Source organism: Peromyscus leucopus, chromosome 8a, assembly GCF_004664715.2.
Source record: "Peromyscus leucopus breed LL Stock chromosome 8a, UCI_PerLeu_2.1, whole genome shotgun sequence".
NCBI lineage: Eukaryota > Metazoa > Chordata > Mammalia > Rodentia > Cricetidae > Peromyscus > Peromyscus leucopus.
This window is the reverse complement of record NC_051085.1, coordinates 26,354,680-26,379,490: the sequence shown is the minus strand read 5'-3', so window position 1 is coordinate 26,379,490 and position 24,811 is coordinate 26,354,680. Positions and strand designations below refer to the sequence as shown.

The 24,811-nt window shown below is 37.2% G+C and overlaps 1 protein-coding gene across 8 annotated transcripts in view; it reads right to left on the bottom strand.

Moving 5' to 3' along the window:
- Lama2 (laminin subunit alpha 2) overlaps nt 1-24,169 on the bottom strand; it is a 573,571-nt gene extending 549,402 nt beyond the window's left edge. For 6 of the 8 annotated variants that reach the window (XM_028877370.2, XM_028877371.2, XM_037200377.1 and 3 more), the window contains exon 1: nt 23,914-24,110. In XM_028877370.2, coding sequence (XP_028733203.1) covers nt 23,914-24,022 — 109 coding nt within the window. In that variant the 5' untranslated portion in view covers nt 24,023-24,110. Of the gene's footprint in view, nt 1-23,913 lie in introns of all 8 variants that reach the window. The other 2 variants (XM_028877376.1, XM_028877375.2) reach the window with 2 other exon arrangements.
- Nucleotides 24,170-24,811: the final 642 nt, after the last annotated feature.

Here is a 24,811-nt window from a genome sequence, read left to right as displayed (position 1 = left end):
TCAGTTAATACTCACTAATCAAATATTTATAAATTATGTTGAGGGTTAGAAAGATAATACAGGAGGTAGAATACACTCGCTACATCCATCCCAGGCAGCTCACAACACCCTGCAACTTTAGATCCAGGGGATCTCTAGCTTTCTTGGGTGTGTACACTCATGTGCCCAATACAAACACACACACACACACACACACACATGCATGCACGCACGCACCTATAGCCATAATTAAAAATAACATTTGAAATGATTTTCAGTTATTCTTCTTTTATGATAGATTTCATTATAAACTAATAAGCCTAAATTCAAGTTTGGATCTTTTCTTTTAATACTGATAATTCTGTCTCCCTGGTTGTCAGGCTCATTATTTACATCCCATAACTCACCGTTCCTTCTCCCTAAGTTACTTTGTTCCTGGTCTGCCCATCTTAATTCCTCTCATCTAGTGAACTCAGTACAAATTGCATCTCCTTTGTAATGCTGTCCCTATTCCTATGAAATAAAAAAATTTTCTCTCTTAGAATCTAAAAACACTTTAATAACCATATTAAACCCTCTCCATATACATTGTGCCTGTGTTTACCTCATTATATAGATACATTTACTTTTTCTCTACTAATGTAATTCTAGAGGGAGATAATTATACCTTTTTCATATTTGTATCTAAACTGCAAATTTCTTTTCTTACTTATAGCACCTGGTTCCAAGCATTCCTGTTTAATAAGGGCATTTTTTTTCTGTCCTTTGTATCATTCCATTGCCTGACTTGGGAGAATAATGCATGTAAAGTAGATAAAAAGACATCAAACAAAATATATTTATTTGGATCAGTGAAATGGCTCAGCAGGTAAAGGTACTTGTCATCAGGACTGATGACCTGTTTTTCATCCTCAGAACCCACATAATGAAATCAGAGAACCAAGTCTTGAATATTGCCCTATGACCTCCAATTGAACACTGTGGCATACACACACACACACACACACACACACACACACACACACACACACACATTTTGAAAATTAGTGTATATTTATTTTGTGGCATATACTTAAGCAGAATTATTAAAGAAATGTTAGCTTTGTCAGTATTTTATAAAGATAAAATCTTTCCAAATAAAACAAGCTTTTTGCTGTTACATTTCAAAATATATAAAAAGAGCCAAAATGTAGAAGAAAAATATTAATTATGGTTTCATTCAGTAGCCAAAAATGTTAGCTGATCAACCATGTATATTGCTATCCATAGGGACATAACACTCCACTATTATTGTGCCTTGGCTTTGAAACACAAGTTTCTCTTTTGTTATAAGATTAAACAATATCTTACATGAAATCCATTAATTTACTCCTAAATATGAGAAATGAAAACATACACCTACAAAACAATTGTGAATATCAACTTTATTTGAAGTAGTTAACATAGACAGTCAGCATGTGTATATGTCACCAATAAGCAAACTCAACATTAATTTATACATAGGAAACGCTAGAAAGTTAGAAGGGACAAATATTGAGGAACATACATCATGACTTTTTAAAATAAGTTATCAAAGTAGGGATCGTCTTAGGACGATCCCAAGAAATACAGAATTGGATGTCTTGGGTTTCAGAAATTCTTAGACAAATCACTTAATCAGGTAACAACCTGGAGAGTATAGGAGGACACCACAAAGGGCAAGGAGGACTAGATGGAAAAAGGAAAAGTTCTACTTCATGATCGGGGGTGATGGTTACATAAGTGAATGTGCTCTCAACAACCATACACCTTTACATTCTTACCCAAATTTTATTAGATATAAATTATGCCTCAAAGGGTTCATTTAAAACAGAAATTGTGCCTTTGGGACATTTGTAAGTATCCCACAATTCAGAGCAGCTGCCTATCCTGTTGTGGAGTCATATTGCAACAGTCTGAGTCCTCAGTGAATCTCAAAAATCGTTGAGACAATATGAATAGGCTGTCTGGCACACACTTGGTACTACCCCTTGGAGAGAGGAAAAAAAAATAGTCAGATGTAATAAAAGCCAAATGGAGATAAGAGGTTTAAACTCAACACACAAACTTTATTTTGCAAAGAAGCTCTTTATACACATCTGTATATAGTGTATAATCTAAACAATTATCAAGTCTCTTATTAGAAAACAGCATCGGTCCAACTGCAAGTCATTAGCTAGACCAGGGCTCTAAATACTAGCTACCAAAAAGGTTGATTTAGAAAGTAGAATGGTTTTCTATGTATTTCACAAGAAACTATAACCTAGAATACAAAATTCAGTAAAAAAGGATTTGGAGATTATCTAGTTTCTAGGACTTTATACAACCATGCATCTAAGTGAGCAGCAATAGCCCGATTTCCTTCCAAACAGCTCATTATTTCATTCAGCTTCTTAATTCCTTCAATTAAATTTCACATATAAGCAAATGAAAACCATGCATAATTTGGAAAGGAGACATTATTCTGTTAACTCCCACACATACACAAGAAGAGTAATCGTAAGCAGCTGTCTTTCTTTTAACTAAATTAACAATGCTTATTATGCTCTGGCTTCTAGATGCAGAAAAGCATGCTTCCTGTTAATATGCTTGGTTTCTGACCTGACAATAATGCTAAAAAACTCAGCAGGAAACTCAACTCCCACATATTGCTAGCTAGGGAGAGAGAGGCAAAGGGAAATCATGTTGTTGGAAATTAAGAATGCTTATTACAACCCGCATCAAGGGCATTTCTGCACCCGATCTGTTGCTGGAAGTTATGAAGAAGATTTCCTCAGAACAAGCTGAGGAGGCGAGGCTGTGGGTGGCATACTGATGAAACAGAAAGCTGTCTTTTGAGGGAGCTACTAACTTGGTGACCATTTTCTCTTCAAACCAGGACAAAGAGGAGGCCTGTGGCACAGTTTTTGACACAGGGTGCTAGTGGGTGATATTGACCTGGATGAATTCACAGAGTTCCTCCCATCACAGTGGACTGAGCAGATATGTCTTGGGCTTTGATCTCTGATCTAAGACCCTTGAAGAAATAATTCCAGAACTGACAGTGTTAACCTAATTACAAGGTAAATGCCCCTGCACGTCCTGCACTGTAAGGTTCTTTCAACAAACCAATAAATATATTATTTGTTTGTTTGTTTTTGCTCTTTTTGGGGGGAACACCACCCAGCTCCCAAATAAATCACACATGGAGGCTTATTCTTAATTATAAATGTCCAGACTTAGCTTGACTTGTTGCTAGCCAGCTTTCCTTAACTTTAAATTATCTCTTCTACCTTTTGCCTTTGGGCTTTTACGTTTCTCTATTTCTGTATACCTTTCATCATTTCTTACTCTGTGGCATGCTGTGTAGCTGAGTGGCTGGCCCCTGTTGTCCTCCTCTTTCTCTGGCTACTAGATCTCCACCACCTCCCAGATTTTTCCTAATATATATTCTTTCTGCCTGCCAGCCCTCCCTATCCTTTCTCCTGACTTGCTATTGGCCATTCAACTTTTTATTAGACCATCAGATGTTTTAGACAGACAAAGAAACACAGCTTCACAGAGTAAAACAAATGCAACATAAACAAAAGTAACACACCTTACAATAATATTCTACCACATAAATAAATGAAATGAAACAGATCATTGGCAAGAACGTGCTTCTGGGTGTGGATGAGATCCTAGCAACAACATTTTAAAATCAAGACCATTGCATTTGTCTTTTCTTTTGTCACTGCCTTCAACCCAGATTTCTCCCTTTTGTTCCACATAGCAACACCTTAACCAATACATTCCCAAAATATGCAATCTAGGGAAAGATTCTATTCCCAGTGAGCTCTGTCCCTTAAACTTGGGAAAACAAGCTGAGAGAAGATAGATAGATAGATAGATAGATAGATAGATAGATAGATAGATAGATAGAAATTGCAAGCAAAATACTTCATGTTTTATAAGAAAGGGCATCATATAACCTGGCTGGTATTGCACTGCTGGAATGGAACAAGAGGCATATACCACAATACAGTTGTTGAGGGTCAAACCCAGGGCTTTGTGTATGCTAATCAATTATTCTGCCAAGTGAGCTACATCCCAAGCCCAAAATATTTAATTGCCTAAATGAAAGTTCTGATTTTTAAAAGTACAGAATAAAAGAATATTGTGGAAAAACTTACAACTATATCTTAAGATCCATAAAAATTATAATCCATAATTTATCTCATTTTTATACAATAATTGTAACTATGCTACAAAATATTTTCAAATGATTTCAGAAAAAAAATCAAGGCACTCTGAAATCATGCAATGAAGTTTAAACAAACTCTCTCATGTAACAACTATGTAAATTAATGGTCACATCTTTAAAACAGAATTGTTATTACACAATATACAAAGACACTAAGATCTGCAATTCTACTAAATGTCAATGGTTCTGGAACCCACTTATTGTGGAGTCAGATTTAATAAAACTCCATTTATAGTGAAGTAGAATGGAAGTCTACATTAAATCAAAGGAATGTAATTCACAAAACCCAATTCCAGTAATAGTGAATGACTTACAGAAAGATTTTGATGGAATAATTTCACTGTGAGACTCTGGTATCATTAAAATATACATGCTAAATTTTTTTAACATCAATAATTTACAAAATGAATTATAATAAATTAATCATCCTAATGTAGGAAACCATATACAACCCTAACATAAAAGAACAAAATATGTTAATAAGACAGTATAGATTCTAATTTGTAGAAATGTATTTATGAATATTTATGAATGGAATACAAAAATGAATTGTACAAGTGAATAAGTGATAATTATCTGAAGCACATAGTAAAATGAATATATGCCTTACTCTGGAAAGTCTAAGAAATCTGCTGTGGATGAATGATTGATAAATAAAACTCTGATTGTCCAGTAGCCAGGCAGGAAGGATAGGGTAGGCAAGACAAGGAGGAGAAGAATTTTGGGAGGTGGAAGGCTGAGGCGGAGAGACGCTGCCAGTCGCTGCCATGACAAGCAAGATGTAAGGTACCAGTAAGCTATGAGCAATGTGGCAACTTTTAGACTAATAGAAATGGATTAATTTAAGATATAAGAACAGCTAGGAAAAAGCCTGAGCCATTAGGCCAAACAGTTTAAATAATATAAGCATCTCTGTGTTTATTTTATGAGTGGGCTGTCAGACTGCCGGGGCTTGGCAGGACCCGGAAAGAAAACTCCAGCTACAGAAATCAGTATTTCTTACTACATTTTTTTTAAAAACCTGCATTTTAGGTTAGTTATAGGCATGATTCTAAACAAATCTTAATTCTATCATGTCTAAGTACTCTTATTCTGATATAATTTGCATATTAAATTCCTCAGCCTTCAACTGTTTAAGTACTGAGAGAAAATTAACAATTTATGTAGAAATAGAATCCATGAATAAGATATAAAATACACAGAGCTCTATTTCCCTCTCTTCATCAATCTTTCATTCACTTTGACTAGTGATCCCTTTTACTCCAGCTATGGGTTATGCTGTAGTATCCATCTTATATGTAAGATGCAAAGGCTTAACTTCCATGATGACAGATTCTACACAGGTGTAAAGAATATGATAGAAACATGGTGGAAAGGAAAATTATAATGAATAAAATCAATGAGTCATGGCTTTGTGTTATTTAAGCCACAAAAATTATATGTTACATAGTTACTTAAGACTAGACATTTAAATTGTAGGATCTATGTTAGTCATCAAGGCAAAGTTAAATGTTATCACTCTGGATATTCAAGCTCAAGGTTAGGTGGCCCCCTTGGTTTGGGTCTCTGACAAGGATGACAAACTAGGGAAGATGCTTTTCTTGAAGCATATACATCTGAAGTCAAGAATCTGAGAGCAGATGAGGCAAGGTCCCACAATCCCCTTTGGTGGTATGCCACCCATGGTATAAGGATGTTATGCCAGCCTGGACCATAATACTTCTTAATCCTGCCACTCTAGAGACCTGGGTTTACAAATGGACTTTTGAGATATCCATCCAAACCACAACAGACTGTATCTGTATGTTATAGTAACTGATTACTGAATAGAAAATGTTTAAATTGTATCACATCAATTGTATGTCTTAGAGGAATGTTTGGCATTAAAGAAACTTCCCAGTAGACTAATAATTCTATATCTGGCTGCAGAGGTTTTCAGTATTTGATTCATGTTGTCTTTTCAATCACTTTACCTTTTCTTTTTTTGTGTGGAGAATTAATGAGAGGAAAATGACAAATAGAGAAGAATGAGAGGGCTCATCATGGGCAGAAGTAGTTGCCATGCAAATCTGATAACTTGAAATTGATCCTGGGTCCCAAGCAGAAAAGGAAAACACTGACTCCCAAAAACTGTCCTTGGATCTGCACACATGTACAGGAGCATGTACACATGTGCCCCCACATGTTGTATACACACATATACAAAAATAATAAATAAATACATAACTTTAAAGGGTGTGACGTTTCTATTTTATTTAAATTTGCCACTTAAAAATGTTGGCTAAACTTGGTGAGGTTAGACATAATTTAATGACTAAATAGTTCAATTAGTTAAGGAAAAATGCATAATTTTAAGACTAAACCTACCCCTTCCACACTCTCAGCATACAAGCACATTAATAATGAAAATGGAAGATTTAAATTCATAAAAGTGGGGGGCTTAATTAGCTCAGTTAAGAGCGAAACTGACTACAGTTCTAAATACATTAAACGATCAAGAATTTTATGCCATACGTTGTGGTGATCCCCGGTGCTAACATGTCAGATGCAGTCAGGCAAAGGTGACATCACCAGGAGAATGTGGAGAAAATGATGTTTAAGCCTTATTTCAAAAGGGGAAGAGGAGGTAGGGTGTTCCAGGGAAGGATGTGCTAAAGGAGAATGGTGGTATTTTTGGTTTTTTTTGTTTGTTTGTTTTGTTTATTTCGAGACAGGGTTTCTCTGTGTAGCTTTGCATTTTTCCTGGATCTCGCTCTGTAGACCAGGCTGGCCTCGAACTCACAAGATCCGCCTGCCTCTGCCTCCCGAGTGCTGGGATTAAAGGCGTGCGCCACCACCGCCCGGCTTGAATGGTGGTATTTTTGATGGCTTGAATAGTTTACTAAAAGCATAAAGCAGGGAATCACTTTGACCATATAATAACAAACAACTGAGAAATGAGGACATCAAGTAAGACAGTGACCTTTGAAAGTGGGGAGGATTTTACGAAGGACCCTGGTGTGGAATCGACATCATCACTTACATTTAAATATTTAACTAAGGCATCGTGTTGCAATAGTCCTGTGGTCGGCGCTGTTTCGCCATGTTTTCTATAATGGGGGGGAGTCATAATGGCTTTCTTTGAATAGAACCATGAATTTCAGCCATTCCTCTTTTTATTCTTACAACCACAGGTATAAAGAACATATTCCTTTCTGAAAGTCAGCTACCGCATTTCTACTAGTTCATCAATCTTCTCTTTGACATTGTAAGCATCAGCTTCTGTAGTGAGGATACAGCAACAGCGGCAAAAAACTAGCCATGATCCTTGCTCTCAAAGCTCTTACACTGTCTCACTTTCTGTTAATTTCATTTCTATAACAAAACCCTCCACCCCACCTCTGCTGGTAGGCCAGCTCTGACTTACCTTTGGCCTTGATAAACAGTCTATTCTTAAAAAAAAAAATACACCACATTTATTGAAATACATTTTTAAAAGTTTATTTATTACTTCGTAGAAAATGTCTCATAAATCCAAGGCTGGCATCCAGTTTCCAAGGCTGATCTTGAACTCCTGATCCACTTTCCCCTTTCTCCTAAAGTCCTTAGATTACATGCATGCACCCCGACATCTAGGTTTATGTGGTGATGTGCACTGAACCCATGGCTTCCCACAGGCTAGGCAAGCTCTCTGACAAATGAGCTGAATCCTTAGTACCAAATCTTTTATTAATTCCACATATATTGCCCACTTTGATTGTTATGAACTACAAGGAAGAGACTACATCTAAAGCTATGGTACAAGTACTGACATATTCTGTAGGTCTACGGGAACTTTAAGAAATTGTTTACTGGGTTCTGGGTGAAAAAAAAAATATTCTGTGGTGTTTAAGAAGAAACAACAAAAACTGGAAACAGATGCCAATCAACTCAATCCATGTGAATTATTTATATTCTGTCTCTTCAATTTACATCTTAAGTGGGTATTTTGATCTGATACATTGTAATTCTCATCCAAAAGGGCTTCAAATACCTAACAGCTCTGATTAAGCCAAGAAATATTCATTTCTCATCCAAAGCTTAAATGCTGTTTAATTCTCACTGGAATGTCTAAAGAAAAAAAATGTAACTCAAGAAGCAAGATTTAAGGTAGCCTCATCTCTAAAGTATTTTATTTATCACATGAGTAGTACCAATAATGCTCTCTTATAGTTGTCCTACTTTGGGGTAGAGCTAAGAAGACTGGTTTATTCATTTAGTTACTACATGTTTTTCTCCTTGTGCCTGACACATGTCACATTAAGCCAGACACAATCATTAAAACAAAAAAGAAGAAGCAAACAACAAAAGTTTTATCATTATAAATATGTTGAATAATTTTCTATTTGTTAAAATACTGAAGCCCATGGAAGAACTAATTGCCTAATAACCAACCCTTCTATCTTTCTATAATTGGAGCTGTTATGGGTTAGTTCAAAATATGAATGGACTGGTCTTCTCTTACGGTACATAACTAGAAATCATAAGCAAGACATCCTTTACATACATCAATTCAAGGTTAGCTTAGCTCATGTAATTATGTTCAGAAGAGACTAAACACAGCCCTGTTTAAAATAAGAAATATTGATGCATACATAGTATTCCCTGGGCTCTGGAGATGAAGGTTCATCTAGAGTTTGCATTCCAATAGTGGAGGAAGACAGTCAGAAAAGTAAGATAAAGTTATTCTAAATAAACATTAACCTGACTAAGGAAATTATAACAGGAAAATAAATCCACAATAGGAGATAATTTAAACTAATACTTGGGAAAGGCCTTGCCAGGAGATGAAACTTAAATATTAAAATAAAGTCATGCTGAGGGAACTACACAGAGAAGAGAGAAGAGAAGGCAAGGGAAGGGAAGGGAAGGGAAGGGAAGGGAAGGGAAGGGAAGGGAAGGGAAGAATAGAATAGGCGTGTAAATAAGCTTCATATGTTTGAAGAATAGGAAGAAGTCCTCATTGCTGCTAGAATGTAACAGAAAAGCACACTTTGACATCAGAAAAGACATAGGAGCTCACTCACAAATAGTTTTGTAAACTATGGAGCTTTTATTTCCTCAAATTGGAATTCTGTGAACGCCTTAGGAGGAGACAGATCTAATATGATTTTCTCTTTTCAGAGCTTACTCTGGCTGTTGCCTGGAAAATGGATTATAAACTAGGCAAAAGAAACAGCAGCTGTTGTAGCTTCATAGGCAAGAAAAGAGCGTTTCAATGCAGGCGGCAGCAGAGGTGAAAATATGTGACTATACATGGAGAAAGCAACCTTTGGTGGTATGGTGATAGAAGCCTTGGTGATTTAGATGTGGGAGGTGAAGGAAAGAAAAATTTTCATGATATCCTCTATGTGTCTGACTTTATTCAATAGGTGGGTATCAGTGTTATTTTCCAAGCTGGGGAAAGCTTGGAAAAAAAGGAAGTAAGGGAACACAGAGTACTTATGTTTAGTACTGGAAAAGCTCCTTCTCAGAGGCCAAACACACATCCAAGTGTCGACATGAAGTAGACAGCATCACCATCTGAAACAGGGCAGTGCAACTTAGACCAGCAGGTGACTTCCTCTAATCAAATGAAAGCTAGGACCAACCAGGCTAGTTCCTATATGTCTTAAGTCAAAGCTCTAGTTGGTCATGCTGAAGACACCACACTGAGTAAAGACTTTGGATAATGACTTCATCACTCTCGTCTGATATGCATTAAGTCCTAGATTCCTTGTAATCCTGAGAGTACTCTTCTAAGATAGTCATTATTATTATTATTAGCACAATTTTAAAGATGGAGATAGTCATTGAAAGAAGCTAAATAATTCACCAAACATCACTCAGCCAACAAGAGCTCAACCTCCAGAAAATCTAATTTCAAGATGTGCATGTTTAATTCTCACATGAGCTGGATTTCTGATGGAAAATTATAGTTCTAGAAATAATGGTTCTGCCAACTAGGAACCTCATTAGTAGAATTTATACTCCACCAACATCATACAGGAGCCAATTGCATATTATTCTTTACCCTGATGTGTTATCAAAAGTACATCATGAGGTACTTGTCAAATTTTTGCAAAGAAGATTATATGTAGTAAATACATCCTTCAAAAATTATTTAGGAATAAGAACTCCAGGACAAGTAAATCTGAAGAAAATCATCATGACTATACTAAAACTACAAGAAATGTTTAAAGAGCATTTATAAGTAAAAAATGACAAATAACACCATGGTATTATATGTTATACAAATAACATGAAAGAATAAAACTCTCTGGTAAAGCAGATATACCAAAGAAAAATAAAAGAATCAATTCCAGTAACCACAGTGAAAAAAAAAAGAGAAAATGCGTCAAAAAGATGGAAAATGAGAGATGAGAACAACAAAATAGTAAAACAAACAGAAAACAATTAACAGGTAATGAAATGACAGGATTAAATTCTCACCACACACACACACACACACACACACACACACACACACACACAAAAACTTTGATATAAAAGAGAAAATTCATCAATCAAGAGGCTTAAAAGAATAAAAAGAAATCTAAGCAAGTTTCTTGTAGACAGCATACAAGAAACTTGCTTAGACACAAAGTAAAAATTAAAGATTAGGAAAAGATATCCTAAGTAAACAAAACAATAAGAAGAAGCAGCCAGACTTATGTCAGATATAGTGGATGGATTTTTAAAGTACCAACTTTAAAAAACAAAGACAAAAGGAGCCGCTATAAAGGAGGACCACTATATGCTGATAAAAGAAAGAATTAAATAAGAGAAAAATAACATTCATGCACCATTTCAGCTAACTTTAGTGCAAGACTTTTCTCTGCATCCACACACAGCGCCTTCTCCAGGAGAGAGATAACAAGTTAGACTACATAACCAATGTCAGAATACACTTAAAAGTCATGTCAGTACTCAGAGCAGCTGTGACTGCTTGTACAAGACCTGTATAAGTTCAAGCCAGCAAACGTCCCAGCATGGCAAATGGAGGAATTCATGAAGTTCCTCCATCAGCTGAAGAGACTTTGGCAGCTGTTGCTTCATGGAGGAAGGAGAGTTGGTTTTCTTCAGCGATGCTGCCCATGAGAAGTTGCCCAGGCCCCATGTCCTACACACTGAGTGGATTCAGTGAGATTTTTTTTTTTCAAAAGCAGATGAAGTTGGGAAAAAGAGTGGTTGGCACTTTGGGGAAAAAATTAGAGGGGGAGAAGAGATGAGTTTTATTGTATGCATGTATGATACATAAAATTTTTAATCTAAAAACTAGAGAAAAAAATTTAACTGAAATAAGGGAAACTGTTTGCTTATAAATGCTATATATGTATGTCACCTAGGTTTCTTTTTCTACTTTCTTCAGAACTAGTTAGTGTTTTCTCTTTTCTTAAGTGTGTTTTTATGAATTCCTTGAGAATTTCATACAATGTATTTTGACCACATTCATTCCCACTCCTCAACTTAACTCCCCCTAGATTCCAGTCCCTTGAAATTTTGTGTCCTCTTCTTTTGTTAATAACCTACTGAGGTAACCTAGATTTTATTTCCCTAAACATTTCTTATCAGGTAGACCTGAAAACAGAATACAGCTTGAAATCCTCAGGAAAGCAGCAGAAATTAATTCACAACAAAGTGAACAAGAACATCACAGCAGATGCTTTAGGAAAGGGAAAAGAAAAAGGTTGTCTCCAAAGGAATTAATAACTGAATGTAAAATTCACAAACTTGAAGCAGTGAGAAGCTTGAGAACGGCGCTACTTCCTCAATACTTCTCAGAGAACACCATATAAGGAGCACAATGTATAAAGTTAAGTACAAAACACTCTACGTAAGGTTAAGGAAGAAAATTGAAGAAATGAAAAACGTGTGTTTGATGAATGGATGAAGAAAATGTGGTACATTTACACAATGAAAAGTTCCTCAGCTGTTAAAAAAAATGAAATCATGAAATTTGTATGAAAGTGGTGTAACTATAAGAAAATCATACTGAGTGAGGTAATCCAGGCACAAAAAGACAAATGTGATATATATATAGTCACTTCTATGTGGACATTAGCTGTTAACTCTTCAATACACATGCTACAATCCATATCTCTGCAGAGGATAGGTATAGACTATGGGGGAGAGAAGGATCTCCCTAGAAAGGGAAAATAAAATAGGTAGTTGTGGATAAAGGGAGGCTGCTGGAACTGGAGGATCAAACCAGGAAAGGGAGGGAAACGAGGGATGGGGGAGGAAATTTGGGAGGAACAGTTAAAACTATAAGCCATTTAAGAGATTGTATAGAAAACTAATACATTAGAAGCATCTTAAAATCCGTACATATATGAAAGAAATCTAAATGGAGTCAAAGGGAAGACAAAGCCTCAACTAGGCATCTCTCACCACCAAACGAAACCTTCAGTGCCAGAAGTGACTTTCAGCTAATCAAATTGCTAGCCAAACAGAAACACTGACAAGCCAAATAACAACCCAGGTTATGGCCAAGGCTACTAGTTGCTCTCCACAAATTAATGGTAAGTCCTTATTGCTAAAGACAACAACCACAAATTAATGGCAAGTCCTTATTGCTAAAGACAATACCTTCTGAACACAGAAAAGTCAAGCCGTCAAGCTGGTGCCTACCTAGAGCCTTCACCTACTGACTAGTATTCATGGTACTGGAAGGTCCTCTGCATGCTACAAGAGGAGAAAGGTGAACACCAACCCAGCTACAATATTTTTACTTACAGCAGTGACTTGCCCATAAGATATGCTGGTACAATAGTGGCGTGGTGCAAACACTGTGGAAGCAACCAATCACTCCATGAGATGAAACCCATGCCTGACGTGCTCAGGTGGCCATGAACTTGATACTAGATAGGTGACGGTCCTAGGGAAAAGCCAGTTACTCTTCTGCTAAAGGAACACAGCAATAAAATGACTTCTAACAACCTTCTGCTAGACTCGTAGATCAGTGTCTTGCTCAACCATCACCAGAGAAGCTTTCTCCTGCAGTAAATGGGAACAAATACAGAGACCTACAACTGGACAGAGTACAGAGAGTAAGGAACCTAGGAACACTCATTCGTAAATGGCATGTTTCCATCAAATCCCTCCCCTCGGGGCTCAGGGAACTCTGTAAGTGAAGGAAGACACATTGTAAGAACCCGTGGGGATGGAAGACACCAAAGAAACGAAGCCTCCTAGACACAACAGAACTGATGCACCTATGAACTCCAGAAACGAGCTACATGCACAGGGCCTGCAAAGGTCTAATCCAGACGGGGCTCCCGTAGTGAGAGGGGAGGTGAGCACAAGCTCTCACCCCTAACCTAAAAGCTGTCTCCAGCTGGTAACTGCTCACAAAGGAAAAATTGTTTTGATCCAGTGGAGTCTCATTGGGTATACAATCTACACTTAAGGACAGGCCCCATGATCAACAACATATAGTCAATACGAGAAGAACTCAGTGGTATTATTTGAAGTATTGTTTGTTTTGTCTCATAGTGTTTTGTCTGGGGTTTTTTTCTTTCTTTCTTTCTTTCTTCTTTCTTTCTTTCTCTCTTTCTTTCTTTCTTTCTTTCTTTAATTCTTCCTTTCTTTTAACTTGGAGGACTTTTGCTTATACATTATGGCTTCCAATTTTGTTTTTATTGGTTTTTTATGTGTGTGAATGTTTGTGTCTCTGTCTCCTTATGTGTTTCTTGTGCTTTCTTTGGCTCTTTTTTATACCATTCTGGTCTCTTTGTTTTTATTTTATTTTATGTTATTATTATTTTTTAAGATGCTTGTTGGTTTTCTAGTGAGAAAGAACAAGAAATATTGTGAATTTGGTAGATGAGCTCGGGATGATCTGAGGAAAGGGAATCCATTATCAGAACCTATTGCACGAAAAAAAATCTTTTTTAAATTTAAAGAGAAATTCTGAAGAAAATTAGAATAGGAAGAATATATTGCAATATAAAGTCTACATGACAAAGAAAAAGAATGTTTGCTTAATTGCAAAACATGTGTTCCAAAAAAACTAAAAATGATGAGATAGCTGCTTTAAAAGCTTCCCTCTCAAATGGGGTGTGGGTTGGGGGGAAGGCTTGGAGGTGGGAGGAGGGAAGAATTGGGGATCTGTGATTGGTACATAAAGTGAATAAAAAATTCTTAATAAAAAGATAAAAATTAAAAAGTTTCTCTCTCATATCAATTCACCTTTTCTGTTATTAGGACATGGTGTGTGTGTGTGTGTGTGAGAGAGAGAGAGAGAGAGAGAGAGAGAGAGAGAGAGAGAGAGAGAGAGAGAGAGAGAAGGATGAAAGAGAGAAAGAGAAAGAGAGAAAGAGAGAGAGAAAGAAAGAAAAGAGGAAGGAAGGAAGGAAGGAAGGAAGGAAGGAAGGAAGGAAGGAAGGAAGGAAGGAAGGAAGGAAAGAAGGAAAGAAGGAAAGAAGGAAAGAAGGAAAGAAGGAAAAGAAAAGACAGAAGAAAGGAAGGAAGGAAAAAAGGAAAAAATATTTTCTCCTATGAAGAATCTGGATTTTTCAAAGATGTGAAAACAGAAAGAAACTCTTTGAGGAGAGGAAGGACCAAGTAGAAGAGAGAGAGGAGAAGATGATTTGAAGAATGAATATATTCAATGTATAATATATACATCTAGAAAAAGGTCATAATGAAAACCATTATTTTGAGCCAGTTGGTGGTGGTGCATACCTTTAATCCCAACACTCAGGAGGCAAGAGGTAGGCAGATCTCTGTGAGTATGAAGTCAGCCTGTTCTACAAAGGGAGTTCCAGAATAGCCAGGGCTGTTACACAGAGCTGTAACACAGATAAACCTTGCCGCAAAAACAAAAAACAAAACAAACAAACAAAAAATAACCATTCTTTTGTACAATATATACTGTTTTTTTAAATATCTCTCTCCAGTTTAGTATTAAAACTGTGTTTCAAGACAATTATTTGTCCTTAGTGAAAATCAATATAAACAAACTATAGTGAGATATTTTCTACATCTCACCAAAGCAGATGTCAATCATAGATATAAATACTCCATAGGCTAGAAATGGTAACTAATTTTTACAAAACTGTGTGATGTGTTTTTCTGTTTGTTACAGGGTTCTATAAAAATGCTTTCTCAATACTTAGTTAACAAGTATCTAAAACAGAGAGATACTTAAAACCAGCAATCACCTTTTAACTGAAAAAAGTGCAGAGAGTCAAAAATATATTCTTAATGTCTACATAGTCTTGTCTGTTTCAAATCACTTCTCACACTGAGTTACTAACATGAAGATTAATTAATTATAGAGGTTTTTGTTTCCTGTTATCTCCCATGCTGACCTGTGTAACCCTGACAGAATTTTTCAACACCTCTACAGCGAAATAGTTTTGACATGTGTAATCTCTTAGGGTGTATTAAAGGAATACTTTAGGGTGTTTTGTTTTTGTAAGCAAAATTATCTTCATGTGTGCTGGAAATATTATTGTTGAGCCCAATACTCAAAGGAAAAAGAAAAAGAAGTAACAAGCATTGATTCACTGCCAATCATTTCCACGTGTATTTTCTAACTCAATTACAATACTAATAAGATTAACTGTCTATCAAAATTTTGATATTAGATAAGTAGTAACTTTTCTATCAATTTAATTTTTGCCATCTTTCAAGTGCATGTTTCTCATATTCATAGTTATTTCTAAAACAGGGAAATGTATGTGAAAATTGAAATTATCACAAGATATGCAGCACTAAGTAATGTTTTTACAGGCTAAGCTGCAAAGTTCAGAATACTAGAGCAGAAATTCTAATTATATTTGCATCCATACATTGCTGCCTCAAGTGTAGTTTTAGTTAGTTATGTATGTTTATATGTTCACATGGTTTTATGTAGTGTATTAGTTAAAATGAAGATGGCCTCTGAAGAGTAGAGTCTCATGGCTATTTTCAAATTAAAGTAACAAAACTCACAAAGGAAGATATAATTTCTCAAGGTATTATATAAAACATAGACATTTAAAACTCCAAAAGAGATGATGCCTTAGGATTCATAAAATCAGAAAAAATGAACTTCTAAGTCTTAAAACTGCACTGGAATTGTTCTTTGTCCTTGACAGACTGCAGGACATCTATCCTTGTCCCTCTATAAGCTGAGGATAATTATATTAACTGACTAAACACCCCCATTATGTAAGTAAATATGCTAATGTATACAATCTACTAAATACTATTATACTAAATGAAACCATCTGGCACTGGAGAGCAGTTGAAGGAAGAGCCTTGGGGAGACATGCAGCTCAGAGTCAGCTGAGAGGACCACACATAGAGAGACAATGCAGCATTGCAAAAGGGGCCTTGCCTACGTGCTAGGCACCACGGAGCTCTGACACTGTTCATGATTCAGAATTTGCATAGAGTAGCTTGCTATTTGAACTGTATTAAGCTCTTCATGGTGTTATGAGGAATAAATCACAAATAGAATTGACTTCATGGTCTTTTACTAAATGGCATGTCTTTGAATAAAAATTAAAAAACTTGAAAAAAAAAAACACACCATCTCCAAATTATACTTAGTAGTAGAGCCCTTGCTAACATGTGCAACAGCCTGGTTGTCAGAGCCTTGGATTCAAGATAATTCAAAGACGTATGTGGTAGCACACACCTGTGATCCCAGCACCTAGGAGGTGGAGGTAAGAGTATCAGCAGTTCAAAGCCAGATGTGTTTACACAGCAAGATTCAAGACAAGTTGGAATACTTGAAACCTTACCTCAAAAAAATGAAAACAATATGGAAGATGATTTAAGGGAAAAATTAATCTATGTTACATATGTTTGACAAGCCATTAGCTTTAACTCACCATGTAAATTCAGATTGTTTCAAACCTATCTTAGTAATTATCAGTGCCTTTTAATATGAAAGATGTAAGTGGAATTTTCTGCATATGTCTTCTTAAAAAATGTAATGCTAAAATCATCTCTTTCAACTACCATATTTTATTCTCAAACAGGCTACTAAATGGGAATGAAAGAGAGATGGCCGAAGGGAAAAGCTAAGCAATTTTCTTCTTGTAACTTTTGTCTTAAATGACAGAATTAAATCATGCCCTAATCACATTACTTTGGTCCAAAGGCCACTGTAAGATTTACAGTGATTCTTATTTATAAAAATCGAAACGGAACAGAGAATAAACTTCTGTTCCTATAATAGGCATTGTTTCAAAGTTCATTTCATAAAAGAGGTCATCAGACCAATATATCTTTCTGTCACTTTAGCAATGATGTCTGAAGTTTAGCTTTGATATTGAAATGGATAATAACAAAGGCGACTCCAAAGAACAGACGAATCTATGTGGGACTGAAAATACCTCACTTTTGTTTTAAAGTGCATGTGAGAGAAAATTACCCTTAGAAGTCCACAGTGTATTTCTGAGTGCACTGGCAGAATCTAAAGAGAGCTGTAGATGTCCCTTGCAAAAGCATTTACTGAGGCAGCCACTGACATGCTTTGAATTGTGGGACAGTATTGATGATAACAAAAGGAAGGAAGTGTCAGATCAGGTATCTGAGTTTTACAGAGAGAGGCATTTTGAGGTATAATGTTCTACCACATAGAATCATTTAACATCCTCTAGGCACAGGACATCTGGGAGAAGAGATGAGCAGCAAATAGTCTTATTCTTGGACATTGAGTCTAGTTCCATGAGCTGTGTCTACATGAGGAAAGATATAGGCATGATTTCTGTCATTTATTAACTCTGATCAAAACCTGTACCCTTTCCATCTCATTTAGACTATAAAGCCAAAGATTTACAGTGGTCAAAACTGTGTGATCTAGCTCATGCTACTTCTCTGAGTCCTCTAATTGGGCCCAGTCAATGCTGATCCCTGCTTGGGGATTTCTTTTCCACCCGATACCTGCAGTGACATTCTACTCTACCTGCAAGCAATTGCTCAAGTTGTCCCTTCTTCATGAGGTCAACCTTTTCCAACACATTTACAACAGTAGTCAGTCTCCCTGCTCTTCTATGGACCCTTCTTTCTTCTGTATGCTTCTCCAGGTGTTTATCATTGACTATATTCTGTTTTGTGTAAACTGTGTTACTTCATTATATATTCACCACATTCCTGTCACCCCATGTTTATCCCAACTAAATATACTTTCCACGGTGATGGGGATTTGTGTGTCATTCTTATGTCTGTCTGTTTGATCTACATACACCAACCTTGACATGAATCTTGCACTAATCAGTTTTGGTTTTCCTCTAACTTCCATATAACAATAATAAGTGTTGTTGCTGTTGTGGTTATTCCTCTCTACTTGGAAATCTTTAAAACCCTGCTCAACAGCAAAGTAGAATCCTACTGAAGAACCATGATGACATGAATTAAGCACAACTTGAATTCTTTGTATTCTATAATTTAAACAGCCAACCACCTCACTGATTTTTTGCAGTGTATGGTCAAGGTTAAGGTTGTTGCCATTCTCTGGCCTTACTGGGTACTCTTCTTCCATTGTGAACAGATGTGTGGCCCTCTAATAACATATGTTATGAAGAAAGGTGTGGCCAGGCAGTGGTGGCGCACGCCTTTAATCCCAGCACTTGGGAGGCAGAGGCAGGCAGATCTCTGTGAGTTCGAGGTTAGCCTGAACTACAAAGTGAGTTCCAGGAAAGGCACCAAAGCTACACAGAGAAACCCTGTCTCGGAAAAAGAAAGAAAGAAAGAAAGAGAGAGAGAGAGAGAGAGAGAGAGAGAGAGAGAGAGAGAGAGAGAGAGAGAGAGAAAGAAAGAAAGAAAGAAAGAAAGAAAGAAAGAAAGAAAGAAAGAAAGAAAGAAAGAAAGAAATGTGTGAGATATGCTACAAAGTTTACTGACTAATAATTCCTGTTATGTCTATTTGGACCAAGAGAAGTAGTACTTCAATCTTAGAGGTCTAGCACATTCATTATCAAAGAATATTCAGTATTTACTAGATGTGTGAATGGACGAATAGCAGCAATGCTTGGCTGTAGGTGAATAAAGGTGAAGTCTGTGTGTTGGGAAATGTACCATCAAGCACACTTTTTTGTTCATAGATATTACAGTATAGTAGGAATTATCTGAAAAATTTGAAGTGTATGTATATGTGGGTTTATATTTTATCTACATGTATGTGCACTTATATATGTGTGTTCATGTGGGAGCCAGAGCTCAATGTCAGTGTCTCACATCTGAGAGAAAGTCCCCCAGTAAAACTGGAGTTCATGAATCAAGTATACTGGCTAGACAGAGAATCCCCAGGATCCTCATTTCTCCAGCTCTGTGATGGGGTTACAGACAATGGCCACTACCCCTGGCTTTTATGTTGGCACTGGCCATCTGGATTCAAATCATCATGCTGTGCAGCAAACACTTCACTTACAGAACCATCTTCTCAGTCTCCTATTTGGAAATCTCCCTCTACCTATCCCTCATGGAAAATATAATAACATTTTTCCTGCAGCCACCATTCATGGCTAGAATCCTTGGGTTACCTAATTAGGCTTTATAATGACCATAACTAAAGGTGTTAACTGACCCACATTTAAGGAAGTGAGTTAGGGAGAATGGGAAAAGCATGCCCAATTTTTGCTTCTTAATGACCAACATCCTTTATACAGATGCAGTTCAGTAATTTGCATGATACAGCTGGATTAAAAAAACCTCAAGGCTCCAAACTGAAATCTTCATTCACTGACATGTGAAACTTGAAGTATTTGTATCAATTTTATTAACCCTACTATATAAATCAGTCAATTTTGAATATGTTCTTATTCTCAGTTTTAACTGTTTTTGAAGAATTTTTACTAAACTATTAGGTCAGGGAACAGTAAATAAACTATCAAATCATAAAAGTGGCAAAACAAAGGTTAAAAACAATAACTTTAGGTTTATGACTACAATAAACCCCACAGCAATATCTTAGGTCATTTATAAACTGTTCTTGCATTTTATAACACACGATGTTTTAAAATCATGCAATTGTCAGTGATGTGGAAATTCCTTACCAAATGTTTAAGTATTTTTGCCAGAAATGAGCAAGGTTTGTCCCAAACATGTTTTTATTTTAAATTCCCAAAGGCATCTAAATACACATTCAAACACGTTGAACATTTTGTTGACATTTTTAAGAATCCAGAGACTGAGAGACAAGTATTCACTCCAAAGACAATAAATTATAATTCCAGAATCTTGGAACTGAAACAAGACTGAGAACATCACATGCCGTAACTTCCTCTGGGCATGGCATCTCCTCCTGAGGAACACCTGGCCAGCTGGGCATCTGATCATCAGGCGGACATTTCAGAGGCAGGGAGCTCCTAGTTATTGCCCTACTGTTTGGAATGAGTGGTAAAACTACAGACAGATCAGGATTGTTCTTTTTATTGGAGTAGAGTCTTCCTTTTTCACATAGTCTTCTATGGAATCAATTCAAGAAGACCCTTTCAGTCCTTTTCATATAACAACCCCTTGAGGTCTGAAGAGGTCTGTTATATTCCCTTTCCTTTCCCTTCTTCTTCAATAAAAGTCTTCCCTTGGACTGTGCCTCCCGTGAACATATTTTCAAAGCCTTAACTACTGTCCCCCTGCCTGTGGATTTATCAGTCAGGTACACGACTGTGCTAACCTTGTCTGCTTCTATGTGGATGTGAATGGAAGTTGACTTTTCGGCCACAATTCCAGACTATATATTCACACTAAAACTGCTGCAATTCACACTGGTATTGTCATTCTCATTCCTGTGCATTAATAGAGGGCACAGTACATTTCCAGAAGAGAATGAATCATTTAACATCTGGATATGAGTAATAAACTAATTTCATGCAGGCTCCATGGTCCAGGTGGGGAGACCTCTGAAATGTCTGGACCTGTTATTCACCAACAACCAAACTGAGACTAGCGGATTAACTTCAGACTAACTGAAGTTCTGACAACTTAAATTGTATGTTTTTTATCTATACAAGGAACATAAGAAAACTGCCTTACTACCAGATTGATTTCACTCACTATACAATATTCTTGGGAAATTATTTTTCCCTCAGTTGCAGGTTACATACTGTTATTATGCTTCCAATTCTACATATTAATAATGTGAATTCAGAGAGCATTTTATTTATTGCTGTGCTGAAAGGTAGATTTGCTTTGACTGAATCACTATTTTTTTATATATTAACAGGACAGTAAAGTTTTTCCTTTATGAAATCAAACTTATTGAATCACTGATATTCACACTATAATTCAGTATTCTATAGAAAGTGTGCAACAGTTTCAGGAAAAAGGAGAGGCAAACAAATAAAATCTGGTTTCCAATTTTATTACAGCGGTGGTTCCCACCCTTCCCAATGCTACGACTCTTTAATGAAGTCCTCATGTTGTGGTGACCCCGGACCACAAAATTATTTTTGTTGCTATCTCATAACTGTAATTTTGCTACAGTTAGGAATCGCAATGTAAATATCTAATATGCAGGATATCTGATATGCGACCCCTTGAAAATGTCTTTCAAGTCCCCAAAGATGTCATGAACCACAAGTTGAGAACCACTGTGTTACAAAGTCTAAATATACCACACATCAGTATCCTTAATAAGTTGGCACTGGTCTACAAGGGAAATCAGAAATCCTTCACAGTTAGTGCCGGGACATTAAGGTCATTGCTAGTACATATAATCAAAACCAGAAAAGTTGATGGTAACCAAGAAAACATTTTTTGTCAAACCATATTCAGTGACTCTTACTGATAATGCAATATCAAAAAGAAAACAACCTTCTAAAAGGAAAGTAAAGAGACCCTGACACCATGGAAAGGAAATGTGAGCATAAATAATACTGGCTACTCTTTTAGTTTCTGAAAATGACAATATTCTCATCAGTCATGCGAACTTTTGTGGCTACTACTCCAAGCCTTAGGTTTTAAATTAGCCTCATGGGAATAATGATAACTGAAGATGAAAATAGATCTTGTAATACAAGGTTATATGACTTCTATATAAGTACATTAAGTTATAAAGCATTCATACTAATTTAAGTCATCATAAAATGAATTTTAAATATACTTTTATTATTAATAAATTTAAATCACTTATCCTGGAGCCTATCTCCAAATATATTGCAATAACTGTAACAAATGGCTATAACAAAGACATTTACAAAGCCAGGAGGATGGATCCTTGGGTAAGAGTGATTGCCCAAACCTGATGACATGATTTTTATACCCAGAACCCAGATAGTGAAAGTTGTGACTTCTCCAAACTGACCTCTGATACACATATTCCACCATCATGTGTACACCCCACTACAAAAGAGTAAATAAATAGATGTAAGAAGAGAGCATGGAGAGATTTCATGTGTGTGTGTGTGCAGAAAAAATTATTTGGAACTCAGCTTGTGACTACACTGGAGGGTTGAAGCTCTGCCTTATTCTAATGGAGAATACAGACCCAGCCCACCTCTCCCAAAGCCCAATAGTATTAAAGTACCACCTGCTGCTAATCACAGTTGAAGAAAGGAAAAAAATTAAAAGGTTAAATGTAGCATTTTTTTTTCAAACCAACTGCCAGCCATACTTCCCCCAAAGCAGTCTCAAGTAATTCTATTATTTGTGCCACATTGACCTCATTTCGCCTCTGCAAAAAATAGAAGGAAGTTATCTAGAGAGGCTGGAAGTCATTTTTATTCTAGGAACTATCATCAGAGACTACAGCCAAGGAGCTCAGGGTGCCTGTACATGTCTTTTTAAACAGTAGTGTGGAAAGTGATAGATTGGAGCATGAACAAGCATGAGAATTCTTAGGCATGGCTTGATTCCAGTTACTTAATAAACAGAAATTGCATTTCAAAACTCTACCAGATTCAGCCTCCCCCAACTGTCCCAAGCTTTTTCCTCTCGATTTTGCACTTTTAAGAGTAAATATTTTAACATAAAGTTCACATATTTCTGAAATGCTTTCTACTTTGATTCAAGTTTTTCAGCTTTGGGACAGGCGTCCTGGAACAATGTGTTACAAATGATGTTTCTCAGTGCTGTGCGTGCGCATCTCATTAAAATTCTGATAACCCTTCAAAGGCTCCCCAGTTTTTCAGAAAGAAATGCACAGAAACATTAAGGTGTGCTGATAAAAGTAATTTAGTTGCACTGAACATACTTGTTTCACAAAAGCCCCTGAAATGTGTGTCTGGTCCCTGGAGTCTGAAGATACGCAGAGGTCTAGTCTTTATTTTAAGCGCGAGGAGATTTCACAACTGTGAGGATGGATGTGTTATCCCACATACTAAACTGCTTTATATAAATAATTGGGAACACGATCCTAAAGTTAAAAAAAAAAAGTACTTAACTCAAAGTTCTAAGATAAACTCCAGCTCGGGGAAGCCTTCCTCTGCAGGAACGGAATCTAATTTGATGAAACATTTTCTCTCAATTGGAAAAAGGGCTGCCCTGGGAACTTTAGAAAAGTTTTCCATAAACCAGTTTCCAGGACTTCGGGAGTGAAAAAGCAGAAAGCGCTTGGGGTCCCTTCTACTGGAGGTAACGCTCTTGCACCTCTCCCACTCAGGGATCTGACCCAAAACTTTCAGGAGTCCTGGTCCCTTTTGCTTGGAAGCATAAGTCCTAAAGTAAAGCAAGAAAGTGGTCCCTAGCCAGCCGCCTCTTGCCAGCTGAAGCCAGTTAGGAGCAGAGGTCCCAGAAAAGGGCGCCCTGGACCCTACCTCTCTGCTGATGCGCTGGGGACTGTTGCCGCTGCTGTGGCCGCTGCGCCTGGGAACCTCTGATCGTCCCGGAGAGCAGGAGCAGGAGGACACCGGCGGCCGCTGGCATCGTGGCCGTGGCGGGAGCAGATCCACTCCTCCAGAGCCCACAGAGTTGCTGCCTCCGGTCCACCCAGGCTAGAATGAGCAGCTGCGAGGGAAAAGAGGAGGAGACAGCCCTCCCCAGCTCTGCCCCGCCACCGCCCAAGGGTGGGGGAGAAAGGACAGTCCCCACCCCTTCCCAGGCCTGGGCTTTTAAAGGGTCCTTGATTGAAATGACTTTTCCTCTGGGTGCTTCCTCTGTCAGGGGGATCATATCTTAGTGGGACTTTTGAAAACTTCTTTAGCATTAAGAAAGTAATTGACACCAAGGCAGTCTGGGGTCTGCAAAATCCCTCCAGATGGAAAACATTATCTCCCAGAAATCCGTAAAGTTAAGAGATTTTTGCTCCTCAGAAAGTCCTGGCAAAACTGTGTGCAGCTGCCCTGGGTCCAGGTGATCCCGGACTGTCCCAAGGCCAGGGTGCTAAAGTATTAAGGAACTGAAGTTGCCTGCAGGGACACCCCTCCTGGGAGGTGACAGTCCAGGCGGCAGCAGGGGGTGGCAGACTAAAGCTGTCCAGGCTCTACTGAAATGGTTCTCATCACTCCACCGGTTGGAAGTTTTCCCTCTACTCGGGGGACGTTATTAAAAGGGGATAAAGTGTCTGCGAGGATTTCCATTTTTCAGTCATGGCGGCTTCTTTAACTCAACAGAACAGTATTTCTGTCACCGGGGTCAGATGGCCACGCCATACCAGGTGCTCATTGACCAATGGTTCTTAGTAAGACATCAAAAACAAATTTTAATAGGTTTTAG